The sequence below is a fragment of the Pristiophorus japonicus genome, chromosome 24 (genome assembly GCF_044704955.1).
Source record: "Pristiophorus japonicus isolate sPriJap1 chromosome 24, sPriJap1.hap1, whole genome shotgun sequence".
Lineage (NCBI taxonomy): Eukaryota > Metazoa > Chordata > Chondrichthyes > Pristiophoridae > Pristiophorus > Pristiophorus japonicus.
The window spans coordinates 32,279,458-32,296,291 of NC_092000.1; the positions used below are offsets into that span (position 1 = coordinate 32,279,458).

Genomic DNA, 16,834 nt, shown 5'->3' on the forward strand with positions numbered 1-16,834 from the left:
TCCAAGGGGTGATGAACCAGATTTTGCAAGATATTGAAGGGGTAGTATGTTATTTGGATGATATATTAATTTCAGCACCAAATAGGCAAATTCATAATAACATATTGAATGAAGTTCTCAAACGGCTAGAGAAGCACAGAGTACGAGTGTATGCTCATAAGTGTGAGTTATTTAAAAACTCAGTGGAGTACTTAGGGTACAGAGTAGACAAAGATGGTTTACATCCAACGATGGGAAAACAGGATGCAATTAGAAATGCACCCACTCCCAGGAATGTCACTGAAATTCGTTCATTTTTGGGTCTTTTGAACTATTATGGGAAGATCCTTTTGGGAAGATAAATTTGGCTACAGTATTAAATCCACTAAATAAACTTTTGAAAAAACAGGTCCATTGGAAGTGGTCAAAAGAATGCGATATAGCATTCAGGGAGTGTAAAAGCAAATTGGTAGAGAGCACCATGTTAGTTCACTATGACATATCTAAGGAGATTAAGCTAGCATGTGATGCCTCTCCGTATGGAGTTGGGGCAGTAATCTCTCATGTATCAAATAGTGGGGAGGAGAGATCAATTGTTTTTGCTTCACGCACTCTCAGTGCCAGTGAGAGTAATTATGCACAAATTGAAAGGGAAGCTTTGGCATTAATTTTTGGGGTCAAGAAGTTTCACAAATACTTGTATGGTCGTAAGTTTACCATCGTTACGGACCATCAGCCCCTAACAGCAATCCTCCATCCAAAGACCCCAGTTCCAACATTAGCTGCAGCCCGAATGCAGAAATGGGCTTTGATTTTGTCAGCATACACATATGATATTCAATACAGACGATTAGCTGATCACAGTAATGCTGATGCAATGTCTAAATTGCCTTCCCCATCACAAGTTACACCCGATAGGGAAGAAATGTTTTATTTTTCATACATTGATGAACTGCCAGTCACAGCTGAAGCGATTGGTAGAGCAACCAAACGTGACCCAGTGATGTCAAAGGTGTATTATTATATTGCAAATGGATGGCCAAACCAGGTAACAGACAAAGATACACATCCATTCTTCATTCGAAGGAATGAATTATCAGTGGATAAAGATTGTATCATGTGGGGTGCAAGAGTGGTTATACCAAATAAATTCAAGTCCAAATTATTAGGAGATCTCCATGACCAGCACCTGGGAATGTGTTTGACCAAGAGTTTTGCACGCAGTTATTTATGGTGGTCAGGTCTTGATAAAGATATAGAATACATCATGAGTCAGTGTATGACATGTCAATCGGTAAGCAAGCAACCACCATCAGTTCCATTACAGCCATGGAAATGGCCTCCCAGAGTGTGGCAAAGGCTACATATTGATTTTGCAGTGTTAGAAGGACAACAATTGTCTATTGTGATTAATAGCCATTCAAAGTGGGTTGAGGTGTTCTCAATGTGGAAAATAACAACAAGTAAAACATTGGACATTTTACGAAGGTTATTTTCTTCATTTGGCCTCCCTGAAGAAATTGTTTCGGATAATGGACCACAATTTCATTCCGAAGAATTTGCACAATTCACGAGCAAAAATGGTGTGAAACATACCAAGGTTCCACCATACCATCCTGCTTCGAATGGTGCAGCAGAGCGCACTGTACAAATTGTAAAACGTGCCCTCATAAAACAAATGTTAGATCCAAATCCAAAGAAACGACAGTTGTCATTGGATCACAAATTGGCTAATTTTCTAATTACACATCATAATACTCCTCACACAACTCAAACGACAGCCACGAGCCAGATTCTCGTTGTTAAAACCAAATTTGGCACAGTCCGTAGAAGGGACACAATTAAGACAAAAAGAGAATCATGATAGAGGTAGAGTAAAAGAGAGAAGTGTGAAATTAAACCAGAATGTGAGAGTGAAAAACAATCATCATAAATGGGTAAAGTAATTACTAGGAAGAGTGGTGAAGATGTGTTCCTCGCACATGTTTGGTAAAGATGTTTGATAATGGACAGGTTAGGTTTGTTCATATTGATCATATTTTACCTACAGACATGGAAGGAGTTGAAGGTGGGAATGATTCAATTATTTCTGATTCATCAGATAGTTTTGATATACCAGTAGCAAATCCTACATCCAATGTACTGGAAACAAATCCAGGAGAGAATCAGAATAAAATCTGGGTGCGAGTCAGGAAAACAATCAGCCTGAAGTTAAAGTGAGTTCAAATGAAAATCAAGGAAAACATTCCTCAGGTTGAGCCTCGAAGGAGTTTAGATTCGACACCATGTTTGGAAGGTTCTGTTCGAGAGCAAAGGTATCCTCTTCGAAACAGAAAACAAGTGGTAAAGTTAAATTTGTAAATATGGAAAAAATAAGTCTATATCCTGTATTATGTATAAACATGTAAGTTATGTATGATGTTGTTATAATAACTTCTTCATTAAGGAGGGAGAAGTGTAATGTCTGTGAGCTTGTGATGTTTGTAGCCCCACACGGTAGATGTGGATGTATTGTGTACTGCAACTGCAGAGTTAATAATTAAACAGAAGCAGCAGGTTCCAGTGACTTCCGAGAGAGCTGCCTGCCATGTTAGAAAGCTGTGTATGTGCTATGCTCTGTGAATATATCACATAAACGATAAGGGGATAAGGGGTTATGGGGAGCGGGCAGGGAAGTGGAGCTGAGTCCATGATCAGATCAGCCATGATCTTATTGAACGGCGGAGCAGGCTCGAGGGGCCGTACGGCCTACTCCTGTTCCTATTTCTTATGTTCTTATGTTCTTTCAGGACCACCCGTCAGCCCACATTTTGTTGCAATTATCTCATTAATTTCGGTTCCCTATTGGAATGTATCTCCTGGAGGAGAAGGTGATGGAAACCTGTCCACAGATCCCTACCAATCCTACCTTAGGACTAGATGTTAAGAACATCATAGGCAGTCCCTCGAAATCGAGGAAGACTTGCTTCCACTCTAAAAGTGAGTTCTCAGGTGACTGAACAGTCCAATACGGGAATTACAGTCTCTGTCACAGGTGGGACAGACAGTGGTTGGAGGAAAGGCTGGGTGGGGAGTCTGGTTTGCCGCACGCTCCTTCCGCTGCCTGCGCTTGGTTTCTGCGTGCTCTCGGCGACGAGACTCGAGGTGCTCAGCGCCCTCCTGGATGCTCTTCCTCCACTTGGTTAAAAAAATGTTAAGAAGAGCTCAGAATTGGCAGCTCCTTACTCACCATTCTTCAACTGTGAAAGTTCAGTCCTGATATCATCGTGTGAGCTCCTCGCTTCCTCCGACATCCTCGTAACTGGAAGTGGGAACAAACGTTAGGCCCTTGTGACAGTGTTCGGATTGTGAGATCACGGCGACCATCTTTTAACATCTGTTTTGAGAACTTATCGAAATTTGCAATCACAACAAATATACTACATCGAGGTTGTGTCGTGATCTATGATGGCAATGGTTAACAAATGTATAGCATGGACATAAAATATTAATTGCAGCAGTGAGTCACTGAACAACTGTGAACTCTTGCTGTGTATTAAATACATTTAGGAACAGACGAGATTGCCGAGCTGGAGCAGGCCTCTGGTCCATCGAGCCTTCTCCCACACCAACAGCATCGTGGACAAAACACTCTGTCCACCGCCTCCGCCCCAAAAGTTAGTCGCCAAAGCTTTTTTAATTAGTTTGCTTAAGTTAGCAAAAAGCGATGAGCTGGGCTGGTGTCGGGAGGTGGTTACAGCGAGCAGCTCAGGGGCTGGAGAGGAGAGGTCAATCCAGGAAAGGTGTCGGGCATGGGTGGGCAGGGGGGCCACAGTGCTGTTGTGGAGTCAGGCAGCCCAAGCCTGCTCCTCTAGGCCTCATCACAGGGGTAATCGGAGGGAGATGCAAAAACTGAAAAAATCTAAACATCGACCCACCACACCGGGGTTTAACGGGCAGGCAACCCGCTCCCAGGAGGCGGGCTGGCATTTAAAATGTTGGTTTGACCCGCTCCCTGGTCGGTCGGAGTTTCCAGGCCTCAGGAAACCTGGCAGCTCAAGGTGAGGGGAAGTCAGCTTCGGGAGAAGGTACATGCCCTTACAGCACTGCTTCTAGGCCGGGGGAGCAGGGGTGTGTCCCCCAAACCCCCAAGCCTACCTCCTTCCCTGGGATCTGGACCCCCATCAAACCCCCTCATCCAAAGACCGCTTGAAAGCAAGAAACAGAAAGACTTGCATTTATAAACCTCCTTTCACAACCACTGGATGGTCCAAAGCGCTTTACAGCCAATGAAGTACCTTTCGAGTGTAGGCACTGTTGTAATGTGGCTAATGCAGCACAGCAAGCTCCCACAAACAGCAATGTGATAATGACCAGATAATCTGTTTTGTTATGTTGGTTGAGAGATAAATATTGGCCAGGTGCCATGTGATCTTCTACATCCACCTGAGGGAGCAGACGGGGCCTCGGTTTAATCTCTCCTCTGAGAGACGGCACCTCTGACAGTGCAGCACTTGCTCAGCCCTGCACTGGAGTGTCAGCCTGGATGTATGCGCTCAAGTCTCTGGTGATACTTGGCTGCAGTTTCCCTGCTCCACGGACAATGGTCTAGCTGATCTTTCAGTCCTTTTTGTGCCATTTAAAATATTAAAGTTGCTTCCAGACTTTTGTGCCATTTAAAATATTAAAGTTGCTTCCAGACATGTGTGCACTGGAGTGACAGCCTACAGTTTTCTGCTCACCTCTCTGGAGTGGGACTTGAACCCACAACCTTGTGACTCGGAGGCGAGGGTGCTGCCACAGCTGGCACAGGCTGACCTGGGGCTGCGGCCTGCTCCGCAGTGCTCCCGCCCAACTGGGAGACAAACCTGTCAATCAGGCGGACCTCCGGGCCGGGATTAGACCGCTGGTTAGGCTGGTTAGGTGGCTGGTTAGTTGGCTGGTTAGGCTGGTGGTTAGGTTGCTGGTTAGGTGGCTGGTTAGGTGGCTGGTTAGGTTGCTGGTTAGGTGGCTGGTTAGGTGGTTGGTGGTTAGGTGGCCAGTTAGGTGGCTGGTTAGGTGGCTGGTTAGGCTGCTAGTTAGGCTGCTGGTTAGGTTGCTGGTTAGGTGGCTGGTTAGGTGGCTGGTTAGGCTGGTGGTTAGGTTGCTGGTTAGATCACTGGTCAGGCTGCTGGTTAGGTTGTTGGCTAGGCCGCCGATTAGGCCGCTGGTTAAGTCGCTGGTTAGGCTGGTGATTAGGTCGCTGGTTAGGTTGCTGTTAGGCTGCTGGTTAGATAGCTGGTTAAGTTGGTGGTTAGGCTGGTGGTTAGGCCACTGGTTAAGTGTCTGGTTAAGTCGCTGGTTAGGCTGCTGGTTAAGTGTCTGGTTAAGTCGCTGGTTAGGCTGCTGGTTAGGCCGCTCACCCTCTGCTATGAGTGGGTGGGGTGTGTGCGGCTCATGCCCAGCCCACCTGTACCCGAGGTCTTGGATCGGGTGGTGGACCCCGATTTGCACAGGCTGGGGCTCTGTCCTCGCGGGCTGACCTGAGAGAGGGCCTTACAATTATGGAGGGGTTGGATCGGGTAGACACACAGAAAATGTTTCCACTTATGGCGAGACTGGAACTATCATCAATATCAGACAGTCACTAATAAACCCAATGGGGAATTCAGGAGAAACATCTTTACCCAGAGAGGGGTGAGAATGTGGGAGTGGTTGAATCGAATAGTATAGAGGCATTAAAGGGGAGGCTGGATAAACATATGAGGGAGAAAGGAATAGAAAGATGTGCTGATGGGGTGAGATGAAGAGTAGTGGGAGGAGGCTCGTGTGGAGCATGAACACCGGCACGGAGCAGTTAGGCTGAATGGCCTGTTTCTGTTTAAGGCTGAAACAGGAGGGCATGGTGTTCACCCATTTCAGGCCCATCGGAAAATGGCATCATGTGAGGGCCCTGCTGGAAGTGGCTGAATGTGGGCGTTGGTGAACACCAATTCCGAGCCCATTGTCTGAGCCCCAGGGTGAGGAAGCTTGTTGATTGAGATTTCAAACAGGCTGCAAAGTTGAGAAAACACAGACCTTTGCCTGCGTGAGAGTTAGCACACTGCATTGAGCTATAATTCACGCTTGACATTTCAGGACTTTTGGCAGCGAGCCAATTATGGGCTAACAACAATCAATTGAGCCAATAAGGTCAAAGGGGGGGGGCGAGGTCACGATTGTAAATTGATCCAGGATAAGTACAGCCATTTTTTGGCATGTGTTTCAGAGGGACAAAGGGCTGGTATTCAGCCAAAGCTTGTTGTAGCTGCCAGAATAAAGTTACTTTAAATCTATCAACGGAGTTCGCATCTCACTGAAAATTAAGAGATCTAACAATTTTGGCGTCACGAACAGGATCGCCGAGGGAAGAAACTGAATTTTGGACATCGGACCTACATACTGAGGTCAGGACTCCTCGTTATAAAAATCCTCGGTCAATTGTCTAAATTCACCTCTCCTTCTACGCGATTCCGAAAGTCTCCGGTTTGCGAACCCTCCGGTTGGTAATCGGCTCGAGGTCCCATAGATGTCTAACTTTGGCGGTGTGTTAGTTAATTCATCACCGACCCACTGATCAGCTGGAAAGCCTACGACTCGAGACCCCAGTAAAGAAATCAGCATTATGGCGGTTAAAGAGAGCTGAAAGGTGACTTAATAAACAAAGAGAGACGTCATATGATAGTGGGGAGTGATTGGTTGGTGAGTATTACAGTTCTTTTGCTCTCTAGGTTAGGTAAGTGGATTAAATTCAGCACTACTATAAAAAACTAAATTAACTAATTAAAACTACAAATTAAAAGTAAAAATAAACATTTAAATAAAAATGAATTAATTATATAAATAAAATAAGAAGTTAGCAGAGACGTAAAACCATCAGCGCCCTACTCCCCCCGCCCCCCCGGGACAGCACGGGTTTACAAATACCCAGTAACATACACGTTTACTTCTTCCTATAACTAGGGAAATATAAAGATCCCGAATACTTGTAACATTCTTAGGGCCCAAGTTTCGGGTGGAGTTGCTCCTATTTCTTTGGAGCAACTAGTTTAGTTTGGAATATCTTAGAAAGCGCAATTCTCGGCATTTAATTTGCTCCAGTTCTAGTGAGTTAGTTTAGTTTAGTTTCCGTTCAGTTTTTTTTTCAAAAGGGGGCGTTACCAGCCACTAATGCCTGTTTTGCAAGTTTAGGCATCGAAAAGTTGCTCCTAACTAACTTAGAACGGAGTAAGTGTTGACTTTTGTACGCTCAGAAAAACCTTGCATACATTCAGAATTAGGCGCAGAGAGCGAGAGAAGGTGGGAGCGGGGGGGGGGCGGGGGGGGGTAAGGAAGTTAGAGGGAAGTTAGGGAATTTTCCAAAGCATTAAACACTTCACTTTTACCAGTAAAGAGCTATCATCAATAAAAATGATAAATAAATCAATCAATCAAAAAATCAAAAATTAAAAAATTTAAAATAAAAAAAATAAAAAAATCAATTAATAAATAAAATATTTTAAGTTTCTACTCAACTACTGCAGCACCTATCCATTCGGGAACACTGGAAGCCCTCCAACAGCCTGCCGAAGAGCTGGTCAGGTGGGCCCTGCTGCCGAGGAGGTGGTCAGGCGAGGCCCACCACCGGGGAGGAGTTTGGGTGGGCCCCGCCGCCGAAGAGCTGTTGGTCGGCGGGCCCTGCTGCCGAGGAGGTAAGGGCAGTGGCGATGAGGCGAGGCTCGGTGAGGCAGGCAGGCCACTCGGCCATGGCTAGGGTAGCCCATGAGACAGGACGCGGTGGGAGGGCCAGGAGCTACTGCGCACGCGCGCGGACTCCACTGTGCATGCGCACGCAGCTGCCGGCACTCTTCTCGACGCAGGACGGTAGCTCCGCCCCCAGCTGCTTGTGCTGAGCAGCGCCGACTGCTAAACAGGACTGCTGAACACCGAGAATTGTGAGGTATGTTTTAGGCGCGCTTTTAATTCTACAAAATAGGCGGGCCTCTCAGAGGTTTTAGGGAACAGCAGTGAATTGGGGCGGAGCCAGGGGCAAAGCTCCACACAACACACAGCCTGACACACACATTTACAGAGACAGTGCGTCTCACCCTGGGACAGCCGGGGTCTCAGGGACACGAGAGACACGTTCCCCCTGCCCCTTTACCCTCTCCTTTTTCTCGCAGTTTAATTTTTCTCCTTCAGTCTGTGATGTTTGCTGCCTAACCCCGTCTTGTACTGATTCAGAGCCCCAGCCCACATTGAGCCTCCCTGTTCTGCCCCCTTGTGTACCCCTCGGGAGCTGTGGGTCTGTGTACCCCTCGATGTTATCAGTGTCAGTGAAGCTCGGGGTAACACCCTTGTGGGCTTCCAATGTCTCTCTCTTTTACCTCGTTCTTTTACGGCACTAGTCATGTCTAAACCGGGTTCTGTACCTGACCTCAGTCTAGCTTTATCTGCTGTGTAAGGGCTGTTATTCACTGCTCATTGTCCTCCTGCACAATACCCGTTTATTTATTACAATGTTTTGTGCTGTGTTCTAGTTGTTTAATCAGCCTGGCAGGTTATACACCACCATTACTGATTCCTTTCTGCCCTGCTCCAATTATTCGCTATTTAGGGCTAATTAATCACACCGCATTCACGTAACTTCCCAGCTGCTGCCTTGGCAGCGGTTAATGGTCCCTATACTCCCTGAATGAGGCCCTTATATTTATTCATTGCTGGCTCTCTTTGTACTTTTTCTTTATTTCACAAAATCACTTTCTGTGTCTCGGTTACAAGGGCCGATTCCACATTTTGAACAGGTCATTTTACACTGTCTCGAAATAAAATAAAAGCAGAAAATTACCCGCAACGCAGCGAGTACTGACATAACCCTCAGCGTCTCGAGCTCACAGTGTGTAAGGATTTGCAACGTCCCATTTCAGGATGTCGAATTTCCCAGGATCAGAACCTGGCAACGTACAACGTACAGAGAACATCTGGGGAACGGAGACACCAGCATCATAGGCAGTTCCTCGAAATGAGGACGACTTGCTTCCTCGCCGAAAAAGGATGAGTTTACAGGTGTTTCAATGAAGGACCTAATACTCCAGATCCCGAACTACATATTGAAGGGTGGAAGATGCCTGTGGGTGGATTTTTTTAACGTGTGGTGACCGTTGCACACCAGCCACCACACGGGCTTGACAGAGCTCGGTCTTGGTCCAGTGGCAAGGGTTAACCAAGACGACTGGAGACCAGCTCTGCTGCACGGACCGAGTGCGCACACATATCACAGTGTGGGCTGGCCCGTGCTGCCCCGGGGCCCTCGTCTCTCCTGGGCCGAACTCACGCCTCTCCTGGGCCCTGATCACATCTCTCGCGAATGGTCAATGACACTCACCCTGATTCTCCACATGTGCGAGTTCCATCTTGATATCAGCCTTTGAGTTCTGTATTTCTCTGAACATCTGTGCAACTGAAATGGAGACAAAGATTTAGTTGCCATTACCAGAAAATGTGTTTTTCTTCATCAGTATTTGTTTGTTTGGAAATCTGTAGCGCGGGTTCGAGTGGGATATGAAACGACACTAGTTATACAGGCAGCATCAGCAGCAGAATTGATGAGCCCTGTTAAATGTTTTCATCTGCTCTTCAATGCAGTGCTGAGGGAACACTTGGAGGTACCATCTTTCAAATGAGACGTTAAATCGAGGCCCCGTCTGCCCTCTAAGGTGGATGTAAAAGATCCCATGGCCCTATTTTAAACAGCAGAGGAATTCACCCTGGTGACCTGCACAATATTTGTCCCTCAACCAACATCATTAACAAAAAACAGATTATCTGGTCATTATCACATTGCTGTTTGTGTGAGCTTGCTGTGCGCAAATTGGCTGCTGCGTTTCCCACATTACAACAGTGACTGCACTCCAAAGTGCTGTAAAGTGCTTTGGGAAGTCCTGAAGTTGTGAAGGTGCTATATAAATGCAAGTCTTTCTGTTTCTTGCTTTCAATGTGCCTGCAATACACCTGAGGTGGTCTTACTACAGTTTGACAATGATTTGGGGCATTAAATTGGTGCAAGAGCTCCTCTGGTGACGCTGGAGCCAACGTGATCTGGTGGGAACAGGGTGGGTTCTGGTCAGAGGTCCAGTTTACGAGGTGCCCAAATTTACGCTCCCCCATAAAATGAGACGGGCGTAAAACGGGCACCTGACCCTCATCATCCCATTCTAATCCCGTGTTAGGCTAATATCAGGCCTCAGAGATTATCCAATGAGTAACAGTGCCCCACTACCCACGAGAGGCTGCATTGCAAGATGGCGGTAAAGCACTCCAACTGGCCCAGAGTGCCCCCCCCCGCTCCCACCCAGTTTCTGTTCCTGATCCCTATACAGTACTGCCTGTTGCAAGTTCCTGTGTCTGCCTGTCAGCCAAGGACAAATTCAGGCGTTGAAAAAAAATGCCTCATGCAGTCAAATAGCCTGCCGCCCCCTCACTACCGAGGCACACAATTGAATCATTATCATGGCGAGCGACACGGAGGGAAATAGATGCCAGTACTACCAAACCCAACTAGCAGTCAGTCACCTCTGAGGAGGCAGATAAACGGGTATTAGCAAAGGCAAACAAAACTCTTTGGGTTTGGGATAGATCAGAATAAGCAATGCCGTGTAGCACATAATCCCGGCAGCATGGCTCCTTCCTCTTCTCCCATATACTTTTAATACTTAAGGGCATATTTAAATTGCCTTTCAGACCACAAAGTAAATTTCAAATTCTTGGCATGCTACGGTGCAGCATTGTTGCTCTCCCACCAACTCAACCAGTGAGGCTGGATCACTATTAGCCGTGGCTCAGTGAGACTGGATCACTATCAGCCGTGGCTCAGTGAGACTGGATCACTATTAGCCGTGGCTCCGTGAGACTGGATCACTATCTGCCGTCGCTCAGTGAGAGTGGATCACTATTAGCCGTGGCTCAGTGAGACTGGATCACTATTAGCCGTGGCTCAGTGAGGCTGGATCACTATCAGCCGTGGCTCAGTGAGACTGGATCACGATCAGCCGTGGCCCAGTGAGGCTGGATCACTATCAGCCATGGCTCAGTGAGACTGGATCACGATCAGCCGTGGCTCAGTGAGACTGGATCACTATCAGCCGTGGCTCAGTGAGGCTGGATCACTATCAGCCGTGGCTCAGTGAGGCTGGATCACTATTAGCCGTGGCTCAGTGAGACTGGATCATTATCAGCCGTGGCTCAGTGAGGCTGGATCATGATCAGCCGTGGCTCAGTGAGACTGGATCACTATTAGCCATGGCTCAGTGAGACTGGATCACTATCAACCGTGGCTCAGTGAGGCTGGATCATTATCAGCCGTGGCTCAGTGAGACTGGATCACTATTAGCCGTGGCTCAGTGAGACTGGATCACTATCAGCCGTGGCTCAGTGAGACTGGATCACTATTAGCCGTGGCTCAGTGAGACTGGATCACTATCAGCCATGGCTCAGTGAGACTGGGTCACGATCAGTCGTGGCTCAGTGAGGCTGGGTCACTATCAGCCGTGGCTCAGTGAGGCTGGATCGCTATTAGCCGTGGCTCAGTGAGGCTGGATTACTATTAGCTGTGGCTCAGTGAGACTGGATCACGATCAGCCGTGGCTCAGTGAGACTGGATCACTATTGGCCGTGGCTCAGTGAGGCTGGATCACTATCAGCCGTGGCTCAGTGAGACTGGATCACGATCAGCCGTGGCTCAGTGAGACTGGATCACTATTAGCTATGGCTCAGTGAGGCTGGATCACTATTAGCCGTGGCTCAGTGAGACTGGATCCCGATCAGCCGTGGCTCAGTGAGACTGGATCACGATCAGTCGTGGCTCAGTGAGACTGGATCACTATCAGCCGTGGCTCAGTGAGACTGGATCACTATTAGCCGTGGCTCAGTGAGGCTGGATCACGATCAGCCGTGGCTCAGTGAGACTGGATCACTATCAGCCGTGGCTCAGTGAGACTGGATCACTATTAGCCGTGGCTCAGTGAGGCTGGATCACTATTAGCCGTGGCTCAGTGAGGCTGGATCACTATTAGACGTGACTCAGTGAGACTGGTTCACTATTAGCCGTGGCTCAGTGAGACTGGATCACTATCAGCCGTGGCTCAGTGAGACTGGATCATGATCAGCCGTGGCTCAGTGAGGCTGGATCACTATTAGCCGTGGCTCAGTGAGACTGGATCACGATCAGCCGTGGCTCAGTGTGACTGGATCACTATTAGCCGTGGCTCAGTGAGGCTGGATCATTATCAGCCGTGGCTCAGTGAGACTGGATCACGATCAGCCGTGGCTCAGTGAGGCTGGATCACTATTAGCCGTGGCTCAGTGAGACTGGGCCATTATCAGCCGTGGCTCAGTGAGACTGGATCACTATTAGCCGTGGCTCAGTGAGACTGGATCACTATCAGACGTGGCTCAGTGAGGCTGGATCACTATTAGCCATGGCTCAGTGAGAATGGATCACTATTAGTCGTGGCTCAGTGAGACTGGATCACTATCAGCCATGGCTCAGTGAGACTGGATCATGGTCAGCCGTGGCTCAGTGAGGCTGGACCACTATTAGCCGTGGCTCAGTGAGGCTGGATCTCTATTAGCCGTGGCTCAGTGAGACTGGGCCATTATCAGCCGTGGCTCAGTGAGACTGGATCACTATCAGCCGTGGCTCAGTGAGGCTGGATCACTTTGAGCCGTGGCTCAGTGAGACTGGATCACTATTAGCCGTGGCTCAGTGAGGCTGGATCAGTATGAGCCGTGGCTCAGTGAGACTGGATCACTATCAGCCGTGTCTCAGTGAGGCTGGATCACTATGAGCCGTGGCTCAGTGAGACTGGATCACTATTAGCCGTGGCGCAGTGAGACTGGATCACTATTAGCCGTGGCTCAGTGAGGCTGGATCACGATCAGCCGTGGCTCAGTGAGCTGCATCACTATTAGCCGTGGCTCAGTGAGACTGGATCACTATGAGCCGTGGCTCAGTGAGACTGGATCACTATCAGCCGTGGCTCAGTGAGACTGGATCATTATCAGCCGTGGCTCAGTGAGGCTGGATCACTATCAGCCGTGGCTCAGTGAGACTGGGCCATTATCAGCCGTGGCTCAGTGAGACTGGATCACTATGAGCCGTGGCTCAGTGAGACTGGATCACTATCAGCCGTGGCTCAGTGAGACTGGATCACTATCAGCCGTGGCTCAGTGAGACTGGATCACGATCAGCCGTGGCTCAGTGAGACTGGATCACTATCAGCCGTGGCTCAGTGAGACTGGGCCATTATCAGCCGTGGCTCAGTGAGGCTGGATCATTATCAGCCGTGGCTCAGTGAGGCTGGATCACTATCAGCCGTGGCTCAGTGAGACTGGATCACTATTAGCCGTGGCTCATTGAGGCTGGATCACTATTAGCCGTGGCTCAGTGAGGCTGGATCACTATGAGCCGTGGCTCAGTGAGGCTGGATCACTATCAGCCGTGGCTCATTGAGGCTGGATCACTATTAGCCGTGGCTCAGTGAGGATGGATCACTATCAGCCGTGGCTCATTGAGGCTGGATCACTATTAGCCGTGGCTCAATGAGGCTGGATCACGATCAGCCGTGGCGCAGTGAGACTGGATCACTATTAGCCGTGGCTCAGTGAGGCTGGATCACGATCAGCCGTGGCTCAGTGAGCTGCATCACTATTAGCCGTGGCTCAGTGAGGCTGGATCACTATGAGCCGTGGCTCAGTGAGACTGGATCACTATCAGCCGTGGCTCAGTGAGACTGGATCACTATCAGCCGTGGCTCAGTGAGGCTGGATCACTATCAGCCGTGGCTCAGTGAGACTGGGCCATTATCAGCCGTGGCTTAGTGAGACTGGATCACTATCAGCCGTGGCTCAGTGAGACTGGGCCATTATCAGCCGTGGCTCAGTGAGGCTGGATCACTATCAGCCGTGGCTCAGTGAGGCTGGATCATTATCAGCCGTGGCTCAGTGAGGCTGGATCATTATCAGCCGTGGCTCAGTGAGGCTGGATCATTATCAGCCGTGGCTCAGTGAGACTGGATCACTATTAGCCGTGGCTCAGTGAGGCTGGATCACTATTAGCCGTGGCTCAGTGAGGCTGGATCACTATTAGCCGTGGCTCAGTGAGGCTGGATCACTATGAGCCGTGGCTCAGTGAGGCTGGATCACTATTAGCCGTGGCTCATTGAGGCTGGATCACTATTAGCCGTGGCTCATTGAGGCTGGATCACTATTAGCCGTGGCTCAGTGAGGATGGATCACTATCAGCCGTGGCTCATTGAGGCTGGATCACTATTAGCCGTGGCTCAGTGAGGCTGGATCACTATTAGCCGTGGCTCAGTGAGGCTGGATCACTATGAGCCGTGGCTCAGTGAGGCTGGACCACGATTAGCCGTGGCTCAGTGAGACTGGATCACTATCAGCCGTGGCTCAGTGAGGCTGGATCACTATCAGCCGTGGCTCAGTGAGGCTGGATCTCTATTAGCCGTGGCTCAGTGAGACTGGGCCACTATTAGCCGTGGCTCAGTGAGACTGGATCACGATCAGCCGTGGCTCAGTGAGACTGGGCCATTATCAGCCGTGGCTCAGTGAGACTGGATCACTATGAGCCGTGGCTCAGTGAGACTGGATCACTATCAGCCGTGGCTCAGTGAGGCTGGATCTCTATGAGCCGTGGCTCAGTGAGACTGGATCACGATTAGCCGTGGCTCAGTGAGGCTGGATCAGTATGAGCCGTGGCTCAGTGAGACTGGATCACTATCAGCCGTGTCTCAGTGAGGCTGGATCACTATGAGCCGTGGCTCAGTGAGGCTGGATCACTATCAGCCGTGGCTCAGTGAGGCTGGATCACTATCAGCCGTGGCTCAGTGAGGCTGGATCACTATGAGCCGTGGCGCAGTGAGACTGGATCACTATTAGCCGTGGCTCAGTGAGGCTGGATCACGATCAGCCGTGGCTCAGTGAGCTGCATCACTATTAGCCGTGGCTCAGTGAGACTGGATCACTATTAGCCGTGGCTCAGTGAGGCTGGATCACTATGAGCCGTGGCTCAGTGAGACTGGATCACTATCAGCCGTGGCTCAGTGAGACTGGATCATTATCAGCCGTGGCTCAGTGAGGCTGGATCACTATCAGCCGTGGCTCAGTGAGACTGGGCCATTATCAGCCGTGGCTCAGTGAGACTGGATCACGATCAGCCGTGGCTCAGTGAGACTGGATCACTATCAGCCGTGGCTCAGTGAGACTGGGCCATTATCAGCCGTGGCTCAGTGAGGCTGGATCACTATGAGCCGTGGCTCAGTGAGACTGGATCACTATCAGCCGTGGCTCAGTGAGGCTGGATCATTATCAGCCGTGGCTCAGTGAGGCTGGATCACTATCAGCCGTGGCTCAGTGAGACTGGATCACTATCAGCCGTGGCTCAGTGAGGCTGGATCACTATTATCCGTGGCTCAGTGAGACTGGATCACGATCAGCCGTGGCTCAGTGAGGCTGGATCACTATCAGCCGTGGCTCAGTGAGACTGGATCACGATCAGCCGTGGCTCAGTGAGACTGGATCACGATCAGCCGTGGCTCGGTGAGACTGGGCCATTATCAGCCGTGGCTCAGTGAGGCTGGATCACTATCAGCCGTGGCTCAGTGAGGCTGGATCACTATCAGCCGTGGCTCAGTGAGACTGGATCACTATCAGCCGTGGCTCAGTGAGACTGGATCACTATCAGCCGTGGCTCAGTGAGGCTGGATCACTATGAGCCGTGGCTCAGTGAGACTGGATCACTATCAGCCGTGGCTCAGTGAGGCTGGATCACTACTAGCCGTGGCTCAGTGAGACTGGATCACTATCAGCCATGGCTCAGTGAGACTGGATCACGATCAGTCGTGGCTCAGTGAGGCTGGATCACTATCAGCCGTGGCTCAGTGAGGCTGGATCACTATTAGCCGTGGCTCAGTGAGGCTGGATTACTATTAGCTGTGGCTCAGTGAGACTGGATCACTATTAGCCGTGGCTCAGTGAGGCTGGATCACTATCAGCCGTGGCTCAGTGAGACTGGATCACGATCAGCCGTGGCTCAGTGAGACTGGATCACTATTAGCCGTGGCTCAGTGAGGCTGGATCACTATTAGCCGTGGCTCAGTGAGACTGGATCCCGATCAGCCGTGGCTCAGTGAGACTGGATCACGATCAGTCGTGGCTCAGTGAGACTGGATCACTATCAGCCGTGGCTCAGTGAGACTGGATCACTATTAGCCGTGGCTCAGTAAGGCTGGATCACGATCAGTCGTGGCTCAGTGAGACTGGATCACTATCAGCCGTGGCTCAGTGAGACTGGATCACTATTAGCCGTGGCTCAGTGAGGCTGGATCACTATTAGCCGTGGCTCAGTGAGGCTGGATCACTATTAGACGTGACTCAGTGAGACTGGTTCACTATTAGCCGTGGCTCAGTGAGACTGGATCACTATTAGCCGTGGCTCAGTGAGACTGGATCACTATCAGCCATGGCTCAGTGAGACTGGATCATGATCAGCCGTGGCTCAGTGAGGCTGGATCACTATTAGCCGTGGCTCAGTGAGGCTGGATCACTATCAGCCGTGGCTCAGTGAGACTGGATCACGATCAGCCGTGGCTCAGTGAGGCTGGATCACTATTAGCCGTGGCTCAGTGAGACTGGGCCATTATCAGCCGTGGCTCAGTGAGACTGGATCACTATTAGCTGTGGCTCAGTGAGACTGGATCACTATCAGACGTGGCTCAGTGAGGCTGGATCACTATTAGCCGTGGCTCAGTGAGAATGGATCACTATTAGTCGTGGCTCAGTGAGACTGGATCACTATCAGCCATGG

At 49.6% G+C, this 16,834-nt stretch overlaps 1 protein-coding gene across 1 annotated transcript in view; it reads right to left on the reverse strand.

Moving 5' to 3' along the window:
* Positions 1–16,834, reverse strand: part of LOC139237858 (uncharacterized) — a 198,024-nt gene that overhangs the window by 26,015 nt on the left and 155,175 nt on the right. The window contains exons 14-15 of the mRNA XM_070867083.1: positions 9,341–9,415; positions 3,209–3,280 (exon numbers count right to left, since the gene is read on the reverse strand). Coding sequence (XP_070723184.1) covers positions 3,209–3,280; positions 9,341–9,415 — 147 coding nt within the window. The remainder of the gene's footprint in view (positions 1–3,208; positions 3,281–9,340; positions 9,416–16,834) is intronic.